General features: G+C 37.7%; 3 protein-coding genes across 4 annotated transcripts in view; 2 read left to right on the top strand and 1 right to left on the bottom strand.

Moving 5' to 3' along the window:
* tbc1d8 (TBC1 domain family member 8) overlaps window positions 1-4,963 on the top strand; it is a 37,624-nt gene extending 32,661 nt beyond the window's left edge. Inside the window, exons 16-20 of the mRNA XM_084122866.1 lie at window positions 340-583; window positions 1,066-1,131; window positions 2,263-2,346; window positions 2,423-2,523; window positions 3,200-4,963. Of these exons, the coding sequence (XP_083978992.1) occupies window positions 340-583; window positions 1,066-1,131; window positions 2,263-2,346; window positions 2,423-2,523; window positions 3,200-3,532 (828 nt within the window). The 3' untranslated portion in view covers window positions 3,533-4,963. The remainder of the gene's footprint in view (window positions 1-339; window positions 584-1,065; window positions 1,132-2,262; window positions 2,347-2,422; window positions 2,524-3,199) is intronic.
* Window positions 4,964-5,818: 855 nt separating this feature from the next.
* Window positions 5,819-8,952, bottom strand: rpl31 (ribosomal protein L31). The gene is made up of 5 exons (XM_084122867.1): window positions 8,907-8,952; window positions 8,237-8,337; window positions 8,031-8,156; window positions 6,027-6,139; window positions 5,819-5,889 (listed from the first exon to the last, which is right to left on the bottom strand). The coding sequence occupies exons 2-5, from the start codon at window positions 8,335-8,337 to the stop codon at window positions 5,858-5,860; spliced, it is 372 nt and encodes a 123-aa protein (XP_083978993.1). The 5' UTR covers window positions 8,907-8,952; the 3' UTR covers window positions 5,819-5,857.
* Window positions 8,953-9,147: 195 nt separating this feature from the next.
* cnot11 (CCR4-NOT transcription complex, subunit 11) lies at window positions 9,148-20,249 on the top strand. Of its 2 annotated transcripts, XM_084122433.1 has the most exons (9): window positions 9,163-9,207; window positions 9,288-9,380; window positions 10,855-11,209; window positions 12,685-12,849; window positions 12,941-13,093; window positions 13,703-13,905; window positions 15,127-15,329; window positions 16,820-16,916; window positions 19,874-20,249. In XM_084122433.1, the coding sequence occupies exons 3-9, from the start codon at window positions 10,891-10,893 to the stop codon at window positions 20,069-20,071; spliced, it is 1,338 nt and encodes a 445-aa protein (XP_083978559.1). In that variant the 5' UTR covers window positions 9,163-9,207; window positions 9,288-9,380; window positions 10,855-10,890; the 3' UTR covers window positions 20,072-20,249. The 2 variants fall into 2 exon arrangements, with proteins under 2 accessions (XP_083978558.1, XP_083978559.1); XM_084122432.1 differs by having other exon boundaries at window positions 9,148-9,380.
* The last annotated feature ends 720 nt before the right edge of the window (window positions 20,250-20,969 follow it).

Raw genomic sequence — 20,969 nt, 5'->3', positions numbered from 1 at the left:
TAAGGTATTTATCTAGCAAAATAGTAAAAAAAAATCATACTTTGACTGCAACATAATCTGTTATTAATATTTTTTTGATTCTCTTGTACATAATTTCTTTTTACAATGTTCAGATTTATGTTCTGGAAATCTATGCAAATTAATGCATATTTAATTAGAAAATGCCTCATTTGCATATTTAAACAATATATATTAGTATATCTGATATATTTAACAATATACAATATAATATATATTAGTATATATATATATATTAGATATCTATTAGTTAACATTTTACCCTATTCACATGCAGCATCTCGCCATGGTTGATAAATGATGATGAAGTGTGTGTTTCAGACAGAGCATTTCATCAGTCTGTACTGGGGTGACGGCGTGTGCAGTTCCTCTGGTGTCTCTCCTGCGATGGGCGTCTCTGCCGAACGCTACTTCGTGGACCGAGCTCAGTTTAAGAGCCTGTTCGAGCTGCTGACGCCCTGGATCTGCGGCACACACACCGATACTGTCGCCCAGCGCACCTTCACACTGCTGGACCAGGACAGAGACAACCTCATAAACTTCTCTCAGTTCGTGCAGATGCTGGGTAGGACTGTGTGTGTGCGTGTGGCTTATTCACGAAATATACGTGTGACCCTGGACCACAAAACATGATTTATACATCAAAATAAATAAGCTTTCCATTGATGTATGGTTTGTTAGGATAGGACAATATTTGGTCGAGACACAACTATTGAAAATCTGGAATCTGAGGGTGCAAAAAAATTGAAACATTGAGAAAATCTCCTTTAAAGTTGTTCATTTATGTTCACGATTGTGCTGCATTCACTCACAAAAATAAATGTTTTATATATTTACGGTAGGAAATTTACAAAATATCTTCATGGAACATGATCTTTACTTAATATCCTCATGATTTTTGGCATAAAAGAAAAATCGATAATTTTGACCCATACAATGTATTGTTGGCTATCGCCACAGATATACCCGTGCGACTCGAGACTGGTTTTGTGGTCCAGGGTCACACATGCGTTCTGTCCTCATTGACTCGTGACTCTTTCTCTGCAGATGTTCTGTACTGTGAGGAGCTGAATGAGAAGATCAGGCTCCTGTATCGACTGCACATCCCACCAGGTTCATCACCTCTGACTGCTTCAGGCCGGCGTCATTGACTCTCACACTGGATTAATGCACACTGCAAAAAATAGTTATCCTAATCATTATTTTAGTCTTGTTTTCAAGTACAAATTAATCAACTTGAGGGGCAAACAGACTTTTAATGTCCTTTTTCAGTCTTAATTTAGTGTCTACTAGAACAGGAACAGGTTTTCCTGCTTGAATGTTGATTATTTTCCTCATATTCTCCATTGTTGCGGCTCCTCTCTTCCCAGTCTGTCAGTAACGCTGTGTTTACTTCCTGTCTCTATGAAGCCCCTCCTTCTGAAAAGCACACTGTGCTCTGATTGGTCGGCTGGAGCAGTGTGTTGTGATTGGTCGAGCGCTTCGAGTGTGTTTGGGAAATGTCCCGCCCCTAATTACCATAACCGCCAGTTTAACACACTACTAACTCAACCAGGCCCCGCCCCTTTATTCTGCGTATGAATTATTATAATGAGGAATATTGTGATGTGTTCGATCCTGGAAGAAACTCAAGACTACAGTGGAGGCGTTTCAGGAGTTCAGAGGGACTTTTTCGTTGTCTCTTTTTCTTTGAGCTTTTTCCTGCTCAAACAGCAACAATACACACTAAAGACAGAAGAACATGGAAAAAAGCATTTTTAATATATTATATTAAGTCTCGTTTTCTTAAAAATTTATCAAAATGAAGCAAATTTCTTTGCTTAAATCAAGAAAAAATCTTCTAATGGGGTCAGAAAAAAAAAATTTGTTCTTTTAAGCAAAAACTAATTGTTTTCAGAAAACAAGACTTAATATATTAAGTCATTTTGCTTCTCACGTGAATGTATTTTGATTTAAGAATGTTTAGATATTTGCACTGGAAAACAAGACATCATTTTTCGCAGTGCATTAATGTCAAATCAAGTCGCCTTTATTTCTACAGCGCTTTATACAGTAGAGTCATTAGTCAAGTTCAAGTGTAGCTCTCATCTGATAGTGTCAGTGCAGTCAAACTGATAATATTTCAGAAAATGAATTGTCTTTTGAACCCCACAGTGTCCCATCTTGAATTGATAGCAGCTAACTCTCATTAGCATGATTAGCAGTGGACATGGAGAGCTCATGATTGTGATGTTTCCTCCACAGCGCTGAATGAGAACGCAGAAGACTCGTCTCCTGTGAGTCCCGTCCTGTCCACCACCAGACCTCTCTATGTGAACCTGCCCAATGGTGGGTCTCTCGGCCGTGTGAACGTCGTGTTTTCAGCTCACTGCTCCTGTGATGATGTTTGATCATGTGTTTGTAGGAGAGAGTAAGAGTTATGAAGAGCAACTGCGGCAGATGCTGGAGGACTTGAGCAAAGGCAAAGACAAGGATGAGGAGAAGCCTCTTCCTCACATGAACCAGGTGAACCTTCATCTTAGGTTTATGGACTTATATTAATATGCTAATATTGTATGTTTAGGATATTTAATCACAAAACTCATCAGAAACCAAACTCACTCATGTACAAGTGATGATCCTCGCTGCGTTTTGTTGGGTTTCATCTCAGTCAAGTCAGCTTTATTTCACAGCGCTTTATACATTACAGATTATTTCACTGTAATAAACAGAAGAATACCAGAATCAATGATGCAAACCATCAAATATGAAACTAATATAAAGTCTGCTGTAAAAGCAGCTGTATATCACTTCACTATATACGTACAGTACTGTGCAAAAGTCTTAGGCATGTTAAGGGTCGTTACACCATATATTGATTTGAATTAGTTAATAGAAGTTAAATCATAAATAAATTCAATTTGTGATTTTATTTTTGAAAGCATTCACTTTACAGCATTTTATTTTATTAACATGCCTAAGACTTTTGCACAGTACTGTATGTTACAAACTTTACATGAAGACCTAAAGAATCATACCAACTTGTGGAAAACAGGCATCCGATGACCCCTTTAAAGCTTCTCATTACAAGTTTGTGAAGGTGTTGACAAATGCGACTCAAACTGCAGATGGAGGTCGTGTCGAGCACATTTACTGAGAATCTAATAACTCAGAAGTCTCTTTGTGTGATTTGTCTCATCAGCGGGAGTTCATCCAGTTTTGTAAGACGCTGTACAGCATGTTTCACGGCGAGCCGTGCGAGGCCGAGCTCTTCCAGGCCATCGGGATGGTCACCAGTCTGGTTCTGCAGATCGGGGAGGCTGGGCACCACGCAGAGGACGCCTCCAGAGACTCGGACGCGCACTGGTCCGTCAGCTTCGAGCAGATTCTGGCCTCTTTACTGACCGAGCAGGTTCTGGTCAACTTCCTGGAGCGGCCCATCGACCTGAGCGCGAGGGTCGCGTCCGCGAAGGTCCGGCAGTATCAGGAGCGCGCCGGTCTGCTCATGATCCAGCATGCAACGGGAAGCCGATGAGGTCCAGCTTTCACGTGTGCCTTGATCTCGCCAGGACCAAACCACACCACACTGCACACACACACACACACACGACTCGTTTTCCAGTACGAACATCTAAACGTTCTTAAATCAAGACGCATTTACTGGAGAAGATGCTAAATGACTGAAGGTATTAGTGAAAATGTATCAAAATGAAGTGAGTTTATGATTAAAATATTAAAAATATCTGACAATGGGGTCAGAAAAATACTTTTCTTTTGAATTAAGTTGATATTTCTGACTCTTATTAGTGGATATTTGTTCTTGTTTAAAGCACAAACTCACTTCATTTTGATTTTTCAGAAAACAAGGCTTCGCTAGTTCACCCAAAAATTATTATTTACTGTTCTAAACCTGCATGTTGAACATAAAGGAAGATATAGTGAAGAATGTTGGTAATCAAACAGTTTCTGGTCCCTATTGACTTCCATAGTATTTTTTTTTTCTCTATATCTCCGGCAACTGTTTGAATACCAGCATTCTTCACTATATCTTCCTTTATGTTCAACATAAGAAAACTTCATGCATGTTTAGAACAGTAAATAATGACAGAATGTTCATTTATGGGTGAACTGTCCCTTTAAGACTGTTTGCTTCTCTAGTAAATGTATCTTGATTTAAGAATGTGTAGATATTTGTACTGGAAACCAAAGCAAAAGTCATTTTTTGCAGTGTGGCGTGTCTAAAATCCCATGATGCCGCAGGGGTGAGCTGGACTCCCTCACTGAAAGCTTTAATGTAGGACGTCGTGAAGCGAAGCCTCGAGCAGCTGAGCCACATTTATCTCAGTGTTTTCATCAGTCAGGTTTCATTTGTGAACATTATTTAACAATGATTAATACTTCGAAAGCATTTATTAATCTTAGTTAATATTAGCATTTACTACATCTGTAACACTGAACTAACATTAACGAAGGTTAATGAATGCTGTAATATATATATTGCTCATTGTTAGTTTATGGACGTTAACACATGAGACTTTTTCTGTAAAGTGTGACTGATTTAGATGATCTGTTCCTGTTTAAAGTGTCAAATGTGATAAATGTGTTTCAGTCTCCTCACATTTGAAGTGTTCTGTGTGTATTCTCACACCTGAACAGGATTTACTTCGCATGAGTTCAGTCTGATGGGATTGTTTACATGTTACTGACTGTATAAACGAGACTCACATGAAGGAAATATTGATCATTATGATTATTTTACCTGTTGAACATCAGATGATAATGTCTGATTCCTGGTTAAAGCTCAAATGCTGCACCGTTCAACATGTTTTAATCATTTTGATTAAAATTTATGAGGTCAAGTTATTATTTTTTAAGGAAATATATTGCAAGATCAATATCACGCATTTAGAAATGGATAGTGAATGTTCATTTCATGCCTACTTTAATAAATTAAATTTTGATTTGATTTCATGTTGATTCTATAGGAATATTCCAGTTTAAGTTCAGCATTTGATGCCAATTTTGACACTTCCATTTTTTTTTTTAGAGCAAAAAAAAAATCAAGGTTTTGATGAAATTGTGTAATTTAAAAGTGTAATTTAAAAGTTAAAACTTGTTTAATGGCATTGCGATGGAAACAAAGTTTTTTCTTCAATGTTAAACACGTTTATTTTAACATTTAGATTCACTTCCATTGCAACCCAGATTTTGTGAAAATTAATTTGTTGTAATTAACTATGCTCATTAATTTTATATTTATTATTTGACACATGCAAAGTAAATAAGCTGACTATCTGTACTAGATCCTGACGACACTGTCTGAACAAACTGATCCGGTTTCAATCTTGACAATCAGCCTTGGCTTTTCTCAGCTCTCAGATGTATAAAGTGCCTTAAAAACAGTCACATGACTAATCCTCAGTTTTATCGTGCCACAGGAAACATTCATGCATTGTGAAACCCAAACGGGACCATGTTTAACTCTTCAGATGCTGAGTTTATCCAAATGAAGCATCTAGTTTCCATTTCTGAAAGCGATTTTGTGGTTGTGACCGAAGATCCTGAGAAACTCTTGGCATGAGATGGAAACATGTAGCATTAGATTTTCTTGGTTGGAGGAACCAATCAGATCGTCTGAAAAACTTTGCCAAACTCTCTCTCTCTGCACAATCTCACCTCGAGCCTTTCTGAATCAATCATAGCTTTCAGTGAAGATGATGTTTGCTGCACAAATGCATCTCAAGTTTACATGTGACGCATGTTGTACTGCTGATTATGTCAATATCTGCACATGCCACAAATAAATCATCCACAACAAAAATCCTTTTATGTTTTTATTCCAACAGACATGAAGAGAAAATTAATTTTCATCCACATTTACAGTCTGAAGACCTGCGGACACACAAAGCACAACGTTTAAAATGGGTTTTCAATGCAGAACAAACACTTATGACTTCATTCACCGACAGTAAATGAGCCTCAGATATACGACTGAAACACACATGATTGACAGTGGAGGAGTACCTCACCTTTGTACGTGGTGACGGGGACGTATGTGACGAGTGTGTACAGCTTGTTTGGAGAATCTTCGTCTTCATTGCGTTTCCTGGACAGACGCACACGCATGCGGTACGGCACGTTCCTGACGAACACAACACATCAACGTCAGGCATCAGATGCATGATTGTGAATGTCTGATAACGCTAAAATGCCTTGTGCCTGTGTTTAATCTATGTGTGTGTCGACATCACAGATGTTTGCAGCTGGAAAGAGGCGAGATTTGAGGCAAAGTTGATGCGCCTCTTGATGGAAATAAATGTTACTTCCATCAGTTTTTGCTCAAGATCTTGTATTGAGAATGCAAGAGTCCAGCACTCTGTTTCAGTGAGTTTAAAGGGACGGTTCGGAGTAAAATCAACCCAGGGTCCTTTGCTCCATGACCTCGAGCCAAACACCCCCCAGAAGCCTTTATTCCCTTGGTTGAACATTATTAAAGTTAGAGCTTATTTAGAGATATCAGCCGGATGGCTTAGTGCAGGCGCTAATGGATCCAAGGCTGTATCTGGTAAATTACCGCACTAATAATGCCCAGAATGCACCAAACTTCTACAGTAGCACAAATAGGTTCTGTACTCATAAAACAAGGCGTTGGAAAGTTTGTAAGTACATCAGGAGTTTATTTAAATAACACCTGCCTGACGGCTAATGCTACCGCTAACCCGGACGTCGACGTCACTTCAGTGGTTTGGGAAAAGCACGTAAAAGTCCTGCAGAAAGCGATCATAAGGATGTAGTGTAACGACGCCCAGTTCCAGGAATGCACTAATATTTTGTTGGTAGTACCAGTTTATAACAATTATTAGTTAACAATAAGTTGTCAACTCTTCAGAATAAATAATTTGTCGTTACACTACATCCTTATGATCGCTTTCTGCAGGACTTTTACGGGCTTTTCCAAAGACTTTCAGTGAATTTAAGGTGTGGAAAATGATTCCTCATTTTCACAGTTTGAGTCTGATGACTCTTGACACGGTCATCCTGGAATATGGCCATGATGTGTCTTCATACATGCTTGTTTAAGAAATGAAGCGCTACACACTCCATCAATCAGGGTTAGAAGAACTGTTGCCAAACATATAACATGCTAGAAATGATCACTTCTATAATGATCCAATCATTGACTCTTAAACATTTGCCTATTTAAATCCAAACGGCAACTTTTCTTTTGTCCGGGTAGTGTGTGTATAACTGCAAAGCATCCAAACGTATGAATAATATGATTTAGGCACTGAATCCAGCATAAACTCCAGCACAACCTGCATATTTTAAACAGTTCAAGACAGACGTCATTCCCATAACCTCTCAGAGATTGGCTGCCGCACACATTTTTCACTAGATATTTGCATGAAGCCCCTCGATTGGCTGCCGTCTGTGTTTTTTGCATAAAGTCCCCAATCTTGTGACGCTCTCAATCCCACAATTCACCACGTGAGCATGAAACTCAACGTCCATAGGACTTAACTGAAAACGCTGTTCTGTGCCAGTTACACGCATAATAATGGCAGAGAGCGTGAAAAAGTTTCTTTATGCAAATATCAAGTGAGAATCGCAGGCGGCAGCCAATCGCTGTGAGGTTCAGGTCGTGACGTCTGTCTTGAACGGTTAAAAACATGCAGGTTGTGCCGGAGTTTACTGGATCTACACCTGGTTTCACAGACAAGGCTTAATCTAGTCCCAGACTATAATGCATGTTTGAGATGTTTTAACTGAACGCAACTTTCACTGAGAGATTTGAACATACATCAGTGCCATTGTCTCGAGATGCACACCAGTAATGTTTTCCCCAAGACACATTTACAAAAACTACTTAAATGTTCTAATTAAACTAAGGCCTAATCCTGGCTTAATATAAACCCTGTCTGTGAAACCAGGGCTAAAGTCCAGCTCAAACTACAGACTCGACTCAAAGCGAAGGCATGTTAGTGTTATTAGAGTGCCATAAGAATGCAACAAAATCTCCGAGACCGTCTCACCTGACACCTTTAGCCCACACGGCCTTGTTGAGACGGGTATCGATGCGGACATCAGGCGTGCCCATCTCCTTCACCGCAAACTTGCGGATCTCCTTCAGCGCTCGAGGAGCTCTCCTCTTGAAAGAGCTGGAAGAGAAGAGCAGAGATGTGTTAATCCTCCAGTGCGAGTTACAGGTGAGCATTCACTCGCTCCAGGTGAGACTTACATGCCATGGATGCGCTTGTGGATGTTGATGGTGTATTCACGCGTCACAACCTCATTGATGGCAGAGCGGCCCTTCTTCTTCTCGCCCTTCTTAGGTGCCATCTGCACACACACACACACACACACAGAGAGAGAGAGATATCAACACAACACAATCACACACTGGACATGCATGCATCACATCACTGGACACACGTCACTCATTAACCAAAACACACCAATAACAACCAATGCTAACTTTATTTCTCATTGTAAAACCCTAGAGAACTAGAACATACAGTTCTGAGACTAAACTCTGATTGGACGAGACACACAACTGCTAATACAATCACGAGCTAATGAACTACAAAGTGCAAGAATTGACTACTATTGTCATGATTATTCATAAATGTAACTTTATTGACGGTTTCATCGCGTTAAAACAGTTTACCCGGTTAAAGTCAGTGTAATTCTGCAGTTTACCGCTTTATCATTTTGGGTCTCATTCTCTCACGGACGCGTTAGCATTAAGTCTTTAATCACTCACATCAGCGTCTTAAACACACCAAAACGCATCCCAGTGATTCATAATGTGTCTGTACACACAAATGTGACATTAAACTTCATTATTAGTGCTTAATAACGCGGATGATGCTGGATTTATAGACGATAAGCGAGAGGAAGATACTCACTCTGTACGATGAATGTGGGAAAGGAAGAGCGGTGGATTATGGGTCACATTCAAGGCGGAATACACATTCACATCCGGGTCATTATACGTTGTTGAGTTGTCCTTGTTTTTTTTAATGACATATATATATATATATATAAGTGAATATTATGTTTATAATAATAATGAAAAACAGATTAGAACGCAGTTTGTGATTTTTTTTTACGTTCTATTTGTTTGCCGTATTAATTTTTTGAAACTACATTTCCCATAAATCCGTTCGGCGCACAGGAAGCGCTTACCGACAACCGCGACGGTTATGAGTGAGTGGAAGTAAAGAAGATTCAGATTATATAATAGAAATAGACTAATGATTAAAACATTAACCTGTAAAATCTCTCAGATAAGTGTTATATCGGAACTGGAGCGTCACCGCGTCTGGTTTTTTATTGAATATTCATGAGCTGACGGGACGGTATCGATGAGCTCCACTCAGGTAAATGTTTTTGTTACTGACTCTGTCACAAAACCTACAGAGTTCCCTAAATAGACAGCAGTTTCAGGAGTTTAGTAAGTGAAAAATAAAACTGCGTGTAGTGTTTGAGGTTCGTCTGATGTGTTTCATTAAGCTGAGAAATGTTGTGAAATAATTAACGTTAGAATATTGTAACAGTTACTGTACAATAAATGTATTGACCCCATAAAACCGTTGGTATCATATTTGTAGCACAGGCCTATAAATGATCAACATGATCAAACTTATGTCGTCTGATTGATAGTTTAGACTTCTTTAGCAAGTAAAAAGCTTTTAGTATAATTGTACAAACGTCCTCCTTCAGCTCAAAGTAAACATTAGAAAAACTTTTATATTTTTTGTAATATTTCAACGGTACTGAAGCAACTTACAGTAACGTTAGTCGACATTTGAAGTGGATCAAAAAAGTTCATTAAAGTTGTTCTAAAATTCATGTTTAACTTTGATGAAAGGTTTTGATCCACTTCAAATGTTGACTGCTGTAGTGTTAATAGATTATCCAGACATCATTTATTAGAAAAATCATCAGTATCAAATATGATCATCAGGCTTTTGAGGAAGGTCTCTCAATCATCATTGTATTGCATTATATGTTTTAAAACTACAGAGCTTTGATCATAAAACTAAGCATTTAAATATCACCTGACTAAGACATATTATTGGCAGATATTGATATTAAATGCATTTAATACTGTTATAAAGTTCTCATTAATTTGCATTACAAGCATCAGAATTTCATCTTACTTTTTGGCCATATACAGTAAATATCAGCATCTGCAACAAAATTGCATATTTTTGCTCAGTTTTAGTCTCTAAATAAAACTGAGGTGTTTTTCCTCCATAGTCTCACTATTATCATATTATATGAGCCATAAAAGCCTGATGTATCAAATATGATTCTCAACCAAAAAACGCATGTATTTGTGTTAGATTTTCTTTTATATTTTGTCTAAAGGTTCAATAAACTTCCATTTAAACAACAAAAAAAAACTATTATTTTGTATCTCAGGCTTTACAGGATTAGACTTTACTTTCTGAATCAAACTCATGAAGTGTCGTAGATCCTTCAATAGTAGATCTAGTCACTAATTGACTATTCTTATTTTTATATGGGTTATTGCAGTATTTTTTATAGAAATGATTAATCCGTGCACATCATTGTTTTAAATTGATGTGCCTCATAATCTTGAATCAGAATATCGTCCTCTCGCAGCGTCTCTTCTCTTCTCTGATGACGAGGGCGGGGCAACAACCTGTCACTCACATGAGATCCACCAATAGCAAACCACAACCATCCAATCAAAATCAAGCCCCGCCCTACATTTATTTTTGTTTGAGAAGCGTTTCACTCGTATCAGAATAGCGAAGAAAAAGATGATCTCAACGTCATTTCATGCCGACTTCACTTCATCTACTGTTGTGTGTCTCTTTCTAGTCCTCCTGATCCAGTGGCCTGTGTGACAGAAGCATCATGACGCTGGCTCCTAAAGAGCTGTCGAACCTGCTGGGCATCATGTCGGAGGACGCCTGCAGCAACAGCTTCGAGCAGTTGTCCACCGCCTTCCACCACTGCTTCGGGAAGGCCGAGCACTTCCGTGTGGGATCGGTTCTGGTGATGTTGCTGCAGCAGCCCGACCTGCTTCCCAGCGCCCCGCAGAGGCTCACGGCGCTGTACCTGCTGTGGGAGATGTACCGCACCGAGCCGCTGGCCGCTAACCCCTTCGCCGCGGTGTTTGCGCACCTGCTAAACCCATCGCCCGCCGGAGAGGAGCAGGAGAAACCGCTCTCAGGTACGTCCTCCTCCTCCTCCTCTCCTGGTTGTGTCTGTCTTGCATCATGAAAAGATGGAAAGATGAATGTGTATTTAAATTGGGTCATTTATGTAGTAGAAATGTGAAATTATTTTAAAAGTTGGTGCCTTCTAGACTGAGAAAAGCCAGAAAATTTATTTTTGGCTCATGTGGATGAAAGACTACAACTCCCAGAATGCACTTGCTTCGCTGCCCTACGAGGACACTCCCAAGCCACGCCTCCCGGTTACAGAGGGCAGTATCGGAAGAAATGATACAGCTAGGCTACTAGTCGACTCGAAACTGAACGGCGTTTTATGGTGAGATCCCCCTATGGGCGGGTTGAAGACATGCGGGACGAGCTCCTCCTACTGGCTGGAGTCTCTCGCCTCTGGACTCAAAAGCCTCTGATGATCATGACGCTAAATCACGATTTTTGCGTCATCTGAGTTTTTTTTCCAGACACACAATACAGAAATCTCTCATCTCAGGGGGACATGAGGGAGGGAAGCACGGCTATTCGAGAATACTACCGGGTTTCTACTGATACAAAGCTTAATGCTAATCGGTGAAGTACCCCTTTAAAGAGATAGTTCACCCAAAAATTACAAAAATAAATAAATTAGCCCATGATTTACTCACCCTGAAGCCATCCTAGGTGTATATGACATTCTTCTCTCAGACGAATACAATCAAGAGTTATATTAAAAAATATAACTCTTCCAAGCTTTATAATGGCAGTGAATGGGTTTTTGTTTTTAGAAGTCCTTCAAAGTGCATGTATTCATGATTAAAGTGCTCGAAGCGGCTCTCCGGGGGTTAATAAAGGCCTTCTGAAGTGAAGCGATGCGTTCGTGTAAGAAAAATATTCATATTTAAAACTTTATCAACTAAAATAACCAGCTTCCGGCAGACGGCCGTGCGCAAGTCGACTTACGCCAAAAGAGTAACACACACATTTGACTGATATTAATGTCGAGCTATATATATATATATCATCCAGAATAGACACAAAACATTTTTAAATTGAGTGAAAATTGTGTAAAATAAGTTTACTTTCAGTGGTTTTATGAAAAGTCTTACATACTGTATCTGAATAATGACACTATTGTCTTCTGTAGAACTGAATTAAACTCTGAATTAAACTAAATAACTTACACTGTTATTGAACTGAATAGATCTGAATTAATAGTCTTTTTAGAGCTGCTTTACAGCTGATTTTGCAGAAGCTGCTTTAAAACGATATGTATTGTATATAAAGCGCTATAGAAATAAATATTTTGTATGTATAAATAATATAATCTTTCCTGTAGCTCATGGCGCTGGCGCTTGCAACGCCAAGGTCACGGGTTCGATTCCCAGGGAAAACAAGAACTGATAAGAATATAAATGTGTATCTTGAAATGCAATGTAAGTCGCTTTGGATAAAATCGTCTGCCAAATACATAATTGTGAATGTAAATGTTTCCCTGCAGGCTTTCTTCCTCCCATCACACTGCCGGAGAAGTTCTTCCTCTCGCAGCTGATGCTCGCGCCGCCCCGAGATCTCTTCAAGAAGACGCCGAGACAGGTGTCCTCCATGGACGTGAGCGCCACACCACAGACCATCGACATCAGCGGACTCCAGCTCGCACTCGCTGGTACGAAGCAAACTACAGATGCAGTTATATAAGGCTTAAAGGGTTAGTTCACCCAGAAATTAAGATTCTCATCTTGTGTCTTTTCTTTCAGAGCGTCAGTCGGAGCTGCCCACTCAGAGTAAGGCCAGTTTTCCCAGCCTGCTTAGCGACCCAGATCCAGACTCCTCCAACTCGGGCTTTGACAGCTCCGTGGCCAATCAGATCACAGAGTCTCTGGTGACTGGACCTCGTCCTCCTCTGGAGAGTGAGTGTGAGGCTGATGTTTAGTAGGGGTGTAACGACACATATCACGACACTGAACTCACGATACGATGTTATTGCGATACTCCAAGACATATGATATAAGGTTAACAGAAATGTACTGTTGATTAAAATGCTAACTTTGATATTACATTGTGTGTGTAAATGAACAGGCTTGGACTTGGTGCTGAAACCCAATGCAGGACAATAGAGACACCAGAATAACAATATTCATGATTCTGAAGCTGAAAACAGAATTATTTTAGACGAATATGCTTGCATTGTTTCACGACTAGATATATTTAAAATAATGTAAGCCACTTTTTACTGGTAACATCAGACATTTGGCATTATCAGGACACACAAATATTCCCCAATTGCATTATTCTACATTATATTCAACATTATATACAGTAGTTTAATGTAGTACTTACACTAAAACTCTGAAAACTTGAATTTTTCTCACACAATTTTTATTTTGGGTGAACTATATACAATACAGATTGTCACTATCCACGATGCATTTTTGTATTGTGATATATTGTGACACGATATATTGTTACACTCCTAGTGTTTAAACGGGTCTTTTCTGTCCCGTCTGGTTCTCTGTCAGGCCACTTTCGTCCCGAGTTCATCCGGCCCGCTCCGCCTCTTCTGGTGTGTGAGGATGAGCTGTCCTGGCTCAACCCGTGTGAACCGGATCATCGGATTCAGTGGGATCGCTCCATGTGTGTGCGAAACGGCACAGGAGTGGAGATCAAGCGCATCATGGCCAAAGCCTTCAAGAGTCCATTATCAGCGGCACAGCAGACGCAGGTACACAACATCACAAAACACTGTCACATGTGAGTCTCATGATACCTTTGTCCAGCTCACATTCACCACAATTATGAAGATGTTTTTTGCATTATTTAGACATGACGTGACAATTAAGCACATTTCAATCTCTTCACTGTAATGTGAAAAAAAAAATCATATCTATTTTTATCACATCTATATTTAAATTGTAATTATTTATACATCATGTTAGTGTATAATTAATGTATTTATACATAATGTTATTTACATAATAAAAAGTAGTACTTTAAGTCAGAAAGGATGCCTTAAATTAATCAAAAGTGACAGTAAAGACATTTATAATTTTATAAAATATTCCATTTCAAATAAATGCTGTTCTTTTGAACTTTCTATTAATCAAAGAATTCTGAAAAATGAAATGTGTGACAGTTTCCATAAAAATAAAGCAGCAACTGTTTTCAACATTAATAATAATCAGAAATGTTTCTTGAGCAGCAAATGCTCAAGTAATGATGCTGAAAATTCAGCTTTGTTCACAGGAATAAATGATATTTTACTATATATATTCACATAGAAAACTCAGATTTTAAATTGTAATAATATTTCACTGTTTTTACTGTATTTTTAATCAAATAAATGCAGCCTTGGTGAGCAGAAGAGACTATGAAAAGCATTTTTTTTTTAAACTCAAACTTTTTAGTGCTAGTGTGTTTTCTTTGATTACTCTTCTGATATTGAAGTGAACTCTCTCTCTCTCTCTCTCTCTCTCTCTCTCTCTCTCTCATAATTTTTTTTTATTTCGGCAAGCTAAAATGGCATTTTGGTTGTCACGAAATGGAAAATTGAATGATGGTGGATCAACTGATCAGTGTTAAAGGGGTTAATAACATCCTGTATCAATATAGAGTTTAGCTATTACAAGGTAATGACTTTGATGTTTTCAGATGTAAATGGGCCATGAACAAATGCGATGTTGACCCTGATGGCTGTCTCCAAATTTATGCATGAGTGAAGGTTTTGATTGTAAAGGGAAAAAGAGGGAAAACCTTTATTTTTTTTAGAAAGTGAAATGCTATTTCACGTCTTGAGACTCTGTTTTTTAAATCCGTTGGCGCTCGTTTCTAGCTGCTTTTTATTTTTTAAGCTTTTTACTAAAAATTTTATCTCTTTAATGTCTTTGTAAATAAAGTGATTTTAAAGTATATATTAAAAAAAAAAAAAATCTCTCTCTCTCGTCAGCTGCTTGGTGAACTAGAGAAGGATCCTAAGCTGGTTTACCATATTGGACTGACACCAGCCAAACTACCGGACCTGGTTGAGAACAACCCTCTAGTGGCCATTGAGATGCTCCTGAAGCTCATGTCATCCAACCAGATCACGGAGTATTTCTCTGTCCTGGTCAACATGGACATGTCACTGCACTCCATGGAGGTGGTCAACAGGTACAGTGTTAAACTCTTTCTCGGATCATGTTCGTGGCAGGACAGTGAGTTCCCGACCGCAGCATAAAGAGGATTACACACACAAACCAACGGTTTGCATTGCAAGATTATTTATTAAGGATCTGTTACAGAAATATAACATAATGTCTAGGGATTTAAATAAACAAGAGAAAATAATAGTCCAATGAATGTTGGTAAATAATAGACAAACTAAAATAGAACAAATTGGAACAAAAATGTTCCACCAGAGGAAGTAACGTTGGGTAAATCAGTGTATCAGATGGAAACCATGTATCAAATCTGGAAAAAATTTTTATTTTGAAAAGGTAAATGTGATTTAAAGGGATAGTTCACCCAAAAATGAAATATAACACAATGTCTAGGGATTTAAATAAACAAGAGAAAATAATAATCCAATGGGGTAATAATGAATGTTGGTAAATAATAGACAAACTAAAAAAGAACAAATTGGAGTAAGCGACTTGTCTGGAGAACTACGCTCCACCAGAGGAAGTAAATCGGTCCGAACATTTATACTATCCACCCATAAATTATCCAATTAACAGTGACGTCACAGTCGAATGATATACTGCCCCCATCAGGTAGAGAATAAAAAGACGGTCGAGCGTAAAAATCTCGATTGTTTCGTCTGTGGATGTGTGTGTTGTGTGTGTAAGTGTTTCATTCACAGGGTATTGAATTTGACTTTTTGATATTTAAGTCCTGGAAAACCCTTGAAAACAGCCATATGTGCCAAGAGGTACTTGAAAAGTGCTTGACTTATTTAAATACAATTTATATGAAATGTAATTTTTTCGTAAAAAAACACTAATGCAATATTTTCATGCAAAATGAACACTTGCATAAAAGATAAACCTCTGATAAACCCCCATCAGACCTTTTCTCGATGCGAAGTACGCCATCTTTATAATATAAAATATTATTTATTGAACATTAATAGCCATTATAAACTATATATTATTAAATGCGTTGTAAGTTGTATTTTTGATGCCTTATAAACATATTTTATTAAACTGTCCTGGACTTAATACAAGTAGACTGCTCTTTTATGACGATACCTCACTTAAGGACTTATTTAGTAAGATTATGCCTGAAAAGGTTTGGGATTTTTTTTTTTTATCATATGTTAATTTAAAAAATCTTGTATAATATGACTTTGCTGTTTTTGTTAGTTTGGTTTTTATTGTATTTATATGATATTTGTATTTTTGTAATTACATTTTTGCCATGAAAATAGCTTTGAATGCTGACATGGCACTAAATAAAACAATCTGAATCTGGTCTGGATACCTTACATCTGTAACTTAAGTTAAACAAATCCTAAAGATATTGTTTGATAAGTGCGATCTCTGATTGTAGTCCTTCAAAACCAAAAAAGGAGTGCTTGAAAGTCCTTGAGTTTCCTTTGACAGTGTCTGTATGAACCCTGCACTCAGTGTGTGTGTGTGTGTGTGTGTGTTGGACTGCAGGTTAACGACAGCGGTGGATCTTCCTCCTGAGTTCATCCATCTCTACATCTCCAACTGCATCTCCACATGTGAGCAGATCAAAGACAAATACATGCAGGTAAACACACGGACCATCATGCATCTGTGTGAGCAGCTGTTAATGCTTTTATGTATAGAAATTTAATACAACAAAGACGCATTAAATTGATCAGAAGTAACAGTAAAGACATTTATGTTACAAAATATTATTTTTTAAATAAATGCTGTTCTTTTGAACTTTTCATTCAACAATCCTGAAAAATAAATCAAACAAAATGTTTCCAGATTCTGTTTTCTAAAACTGGCAGATTTTTTCTTTCTTTTTTTTTTCTGGTTTTAAGCAAAAAAATCACTTAATCTTGATTTAATAATGTTTAGATATTTGTACTGGAAAACAAGACAGAAACACTGAGGAAGAACATCATTTTTATCTGTGTTTGGTGTTTGATTTGCATGGGCTACAGTGCTTACCATACAATATCACGCTAATTATTTGGTTAGATAAAAGCATATATAGTCAGAATGTAACATGCATGTTAACAGTTGGAAAACATGTATCAGATGATCTGAGAAACCTACAGACAAATCTGGAAAAAAGTATGTTATTTTGAAAAGGCAGATGTGGTTTAAAGGGATAGTTCACCCTAAAATGAAAATGAACCCATGATTTACTCTCCCTCAAGCCATCCTAGGATGTAAAGCGCAACTTGTGTGAGTAATTAGTAATAAAGCAGACTTACTGCTGCTGATATTTACACTACGCCATAACACACTACGCTACTTCTGATGTCATAAGTTGCACTTTAGGCGTAAGTTGAATCTGTATGTTCGTTTGGCCGGAAGCTAGTTATTTTACTGTATAAAGTTTTAAATATGGATATTTTTCTTACATGAACACATTTAATGACGGATAGATGCACTTTAATGATGGATAGATGCACTTTTATGATGGATAGATGCACTTTTATGATGGACAGATGCACTTTTATGATGGATAGATGCACTTTTATGATGATAGATGCACTTTATGATGGCTAGATGATGGATAGATGCACTTTTATGATGGACAGATGCACTTTTATGATGGACAGATGCACTTTAATGATGGATAGATGCACTTTTATGATGATAGATGCACTTTATGATGGCTAGATGATGGATAGATGCACTTTAATGATGGATAGATGCACTTTTATGATGGATAGATGCACTTTAATGATGGACAGATGCACTTTTATGATGGACAGATGCACTTTAATGATGGATAGATGCACTTTTATGATGATAGATGCACTTTATGATGGCTAGATGATGGATAGATGCACTTTTATGATGGACAGATGCACTTTTATGATGGACAGATGCACTTTAATGATGGATAGATGCACTTTTATGATGATAGATGCACTTTATGATGGCTAGATGATGGATAGATGCACTTTAATGATGGATAGATGCACTTTTATGATGGATAGATGCACTTTAATGATGGACAGATGCACTTTAATGATGGATAGATGCACTTTTATGATGATAGATGCACTTTATGATGGCTAGATGATGGATAGATGCACTTTTATGATGGACAGATGCACTTTTATGATGGACAGATGCACTTTAATGATGGACAGATGCACTTTAATGATGGATAGATGCACTTTTATGATGATAGATGCAATTTATGATGGCTAGATGATGGATAGATGCACTTTTATGATGGATAGATGCACTTTTATGATGGATAGATGCACTTTTATGATGGATAGATGCACTTTAATGATGGATAGATGCACTTTATGATGGCTAGATGATGGATAGATGCACTTTAATGATGAATAGATGCACTTTTATGATGGATAGATGCACTTTAATGATGGACAGATGCACTTTAATGATGGATAGATGCACTTTTATGATGATAGATGCACTTTATGATGGCTAGATGATGGATAGATGCACTTTTATGATGGACAGATGCACTTTTATGATGGACAGATGCACTTTTATGATGGACAGATGCACTTTAATGATTGATAGATGCGCTTTTATGATGATAGATGCACTTTATGATGGCTAGATGATGGATAGATGCACTTTTATGATGGACAGATGCACTTTTATGATGGACAGATGCACTTTAATGATGGATAGATGCACTTTTATGATGATAGATGCACTTTATGATGGCTAGATGATGGATAGATGCACTTTAATGATGGATAGATGCACTTTTATGATGGATAGATGCACTTTAATGATGGACAGATGCACTTTAATGATGGATAGATGCACTTTTATGATGATAGATGCACTTTATGATGGCTAGATGATGGATAGATGCACTTTTATGATGGACAGATGCACTTTTATGATGGACAGATGCACTTTAATGATGGACAGATGCACTTTAATGATGGATAGATGCACTTTTATGATGATAGATGCAATTTATGATGGCTAGATGATGGATAGATGCACTTTTATGATGGATAGATGCACTTTTATGATGGATAGATGCACTTTTATGATGGATAGATGCACTTTAATGATGGATAGATGCACTTTATGATGGCTAGATGATGGATAGATGCACTTTAATGATGAATAGATGCACTTTTATGATGGATAGATGCACTTTAATGATGGACAGATGCACTTTAATGATGGATAGATGCACTTTTATGATGATAGATGCACTTTATGATGGCTAGATGATGGATAGATGCACTTTTATGATGGATAGATGCACTTTAATGATGGACAGATGCACTTTAATGATGGATAGATGCACTTTTATAGACTTCAAAACAGAAACACCCATTCACTGCCATTATAAAGCTTGGAAGAACCAGGACATTTTTTAATATAACTCTGATTGTATTCGTCTGAGAGAAGGATGTCATATACACGTAGGATGACTTGAGGGCGAGTAAATCATGGGCTAATTTTAATTGTTGTGTGAACTACCCCTTTAAAGAGGCTCGACTGCTGTTCTTTTTGTGCTCATTCTCTCTCACGATCTCTCCTCTCCTGAAGAACCGTCTGGTGCGTCTGGTGTGCGTCTTCCTCCAGTCCCTCATCAGGAATAAGATCATCAATGTTCAGGATCTGTTCATCGAGGTTCAGGCGTTCTGCATCGAGTTCAGTCGTATCCGTGAGGCCGCGGGCCTGTTTCGCCTCCTCAAGACCCTTGATAACGGAGAGATGCCGGCCGAGGGCAAGATGGCCAAATGATGACGAGCGCATGAACTCCAGGACTAAAGCTGAGTCTCTCTCTGAAAGCCTTTCACTTCACAGTGTATCAACTTCCTCATGTTTCCCCACATGGACATGTTCAACCTTTTTTTGATCCTGATGCGTTTTTTTCCTTTCGCCCATTAAAGCGGTGGTTACTTACACGTTCTTCATTGTATGTTTCGACTCCTCTGCTTTATTAACTTTAATAAGTTCAGTTTTGCTGAATTTGAAGTGGTTTTATGTTCTTTATTTTGACGTTTATCTCAGCCATAAACACGATAATGATGATGCTGAGTGGAATGTGAACGTTTGACTGCGTGACGTTTGATCTGGATGTTTGGGTAACACACAAAAGCCTTCATATATAATGCATTATATAAGTATTTAATTATGCGCCTTATAATGCATTGTATGGTCTCATGAATAATTGTAACCACCGTTATAATCCTTATCTATTCATTGTTACACCTTTAGAAAGTACAATAAAACAAACTCGGAAATATTATACTACATTTAACTTGAAAATATATAATGCATTGCAACGAAAATTATGAATATCTTTATAATACATTATACATAAAGGCTTTATGTAAAGTGTTAATGATGTATGTTCTTTCAACACAAATTAAAATAGAGATGTTTAAGTTAACAATGGCAGAGTGTTTGAGAATAATAATTGCAATAAAACAGGTCAGATTTTATTTGTATATCTTTTCACATCACACATTGTTTATAATCAGCTTGACAAAGTCATAATGTTAATGTTTATAATATTGTAATGTCTCACTAGTCACACTCCTCAGTTTAGAGATGGATGACAGGATTTTTTATATTTGAGGACGATATAAACCATCAACCTGATAACTTATAAAAGTGTCATTACTCTTTTGTTGAG

The sequence above is a fragment of the Abramis brama genome, assembly GCF_963993115.1.
Source record: "Abramis brama genome assembly, chromosome: 8".
Lineage (NCBI taxonomy): Eukaryota > Metazoa > Chordata > Actinopteri > Cypriniformes > Leuciscidae > Abramis > Abramis brama.
Note: the sequence above shows the minus strand (reverse complement) of the source record. Positions and strands in the feature narration are given on the sequence as shown.

What these genes read in the sequence shown, in the direction of transcription:
- rpl31 (XM_084122867.1), bottom strand. Translation starts at nt 8,337, where the DNA reads ATGGCACCTAAGAAGGGCGAGAAGAAGAAGGGCCGCTCTGCCATCAAT. An exon ending in GTGTGGGCTAAAGGTGTCAG is followed by an intron (nt 6,140 to 8,030) that starts GTGAGACGGTCT and finishes TGTGTTCGTCAG; the next exon opens with GAACGTGCCGTACCGCATGC. An exon ending in CCCCGTCACCACGTACAAAG is followed by an intron (nt 5,890 to 6,026) that starts GTGAGGTACTCC and finishes GTGTGTCCGCAG; the next exon opens with GTCTTCAGACTGTAAATGTG.
- cnot11 (XM_084122432.1), top strand. Translation starts at nt 10,891, where the DNA reads ATGACGCTGGCTCCTAAAGAGCTGTCGAACCTGCTGGGCATCATGTCG. An exon ending in ACTCCAGCTCGCACTCGCTG is followed by an intron (nt 12,850 to 12,940) that starts GTACGAAGCAAA and finishes CTTTTCTTTCAG; the next exon opens with AGCGTCAGTCGGAGCTGCCC. An exon ending in TCCATGGAGGTGGTCAACAG is followed by an intron (nt 15,330 to 16,819) that starts GTACAGTGTTAA and finishes GTTGGACTGCAG; the next exon opens with GTTAACGACAGCGGTGGATC.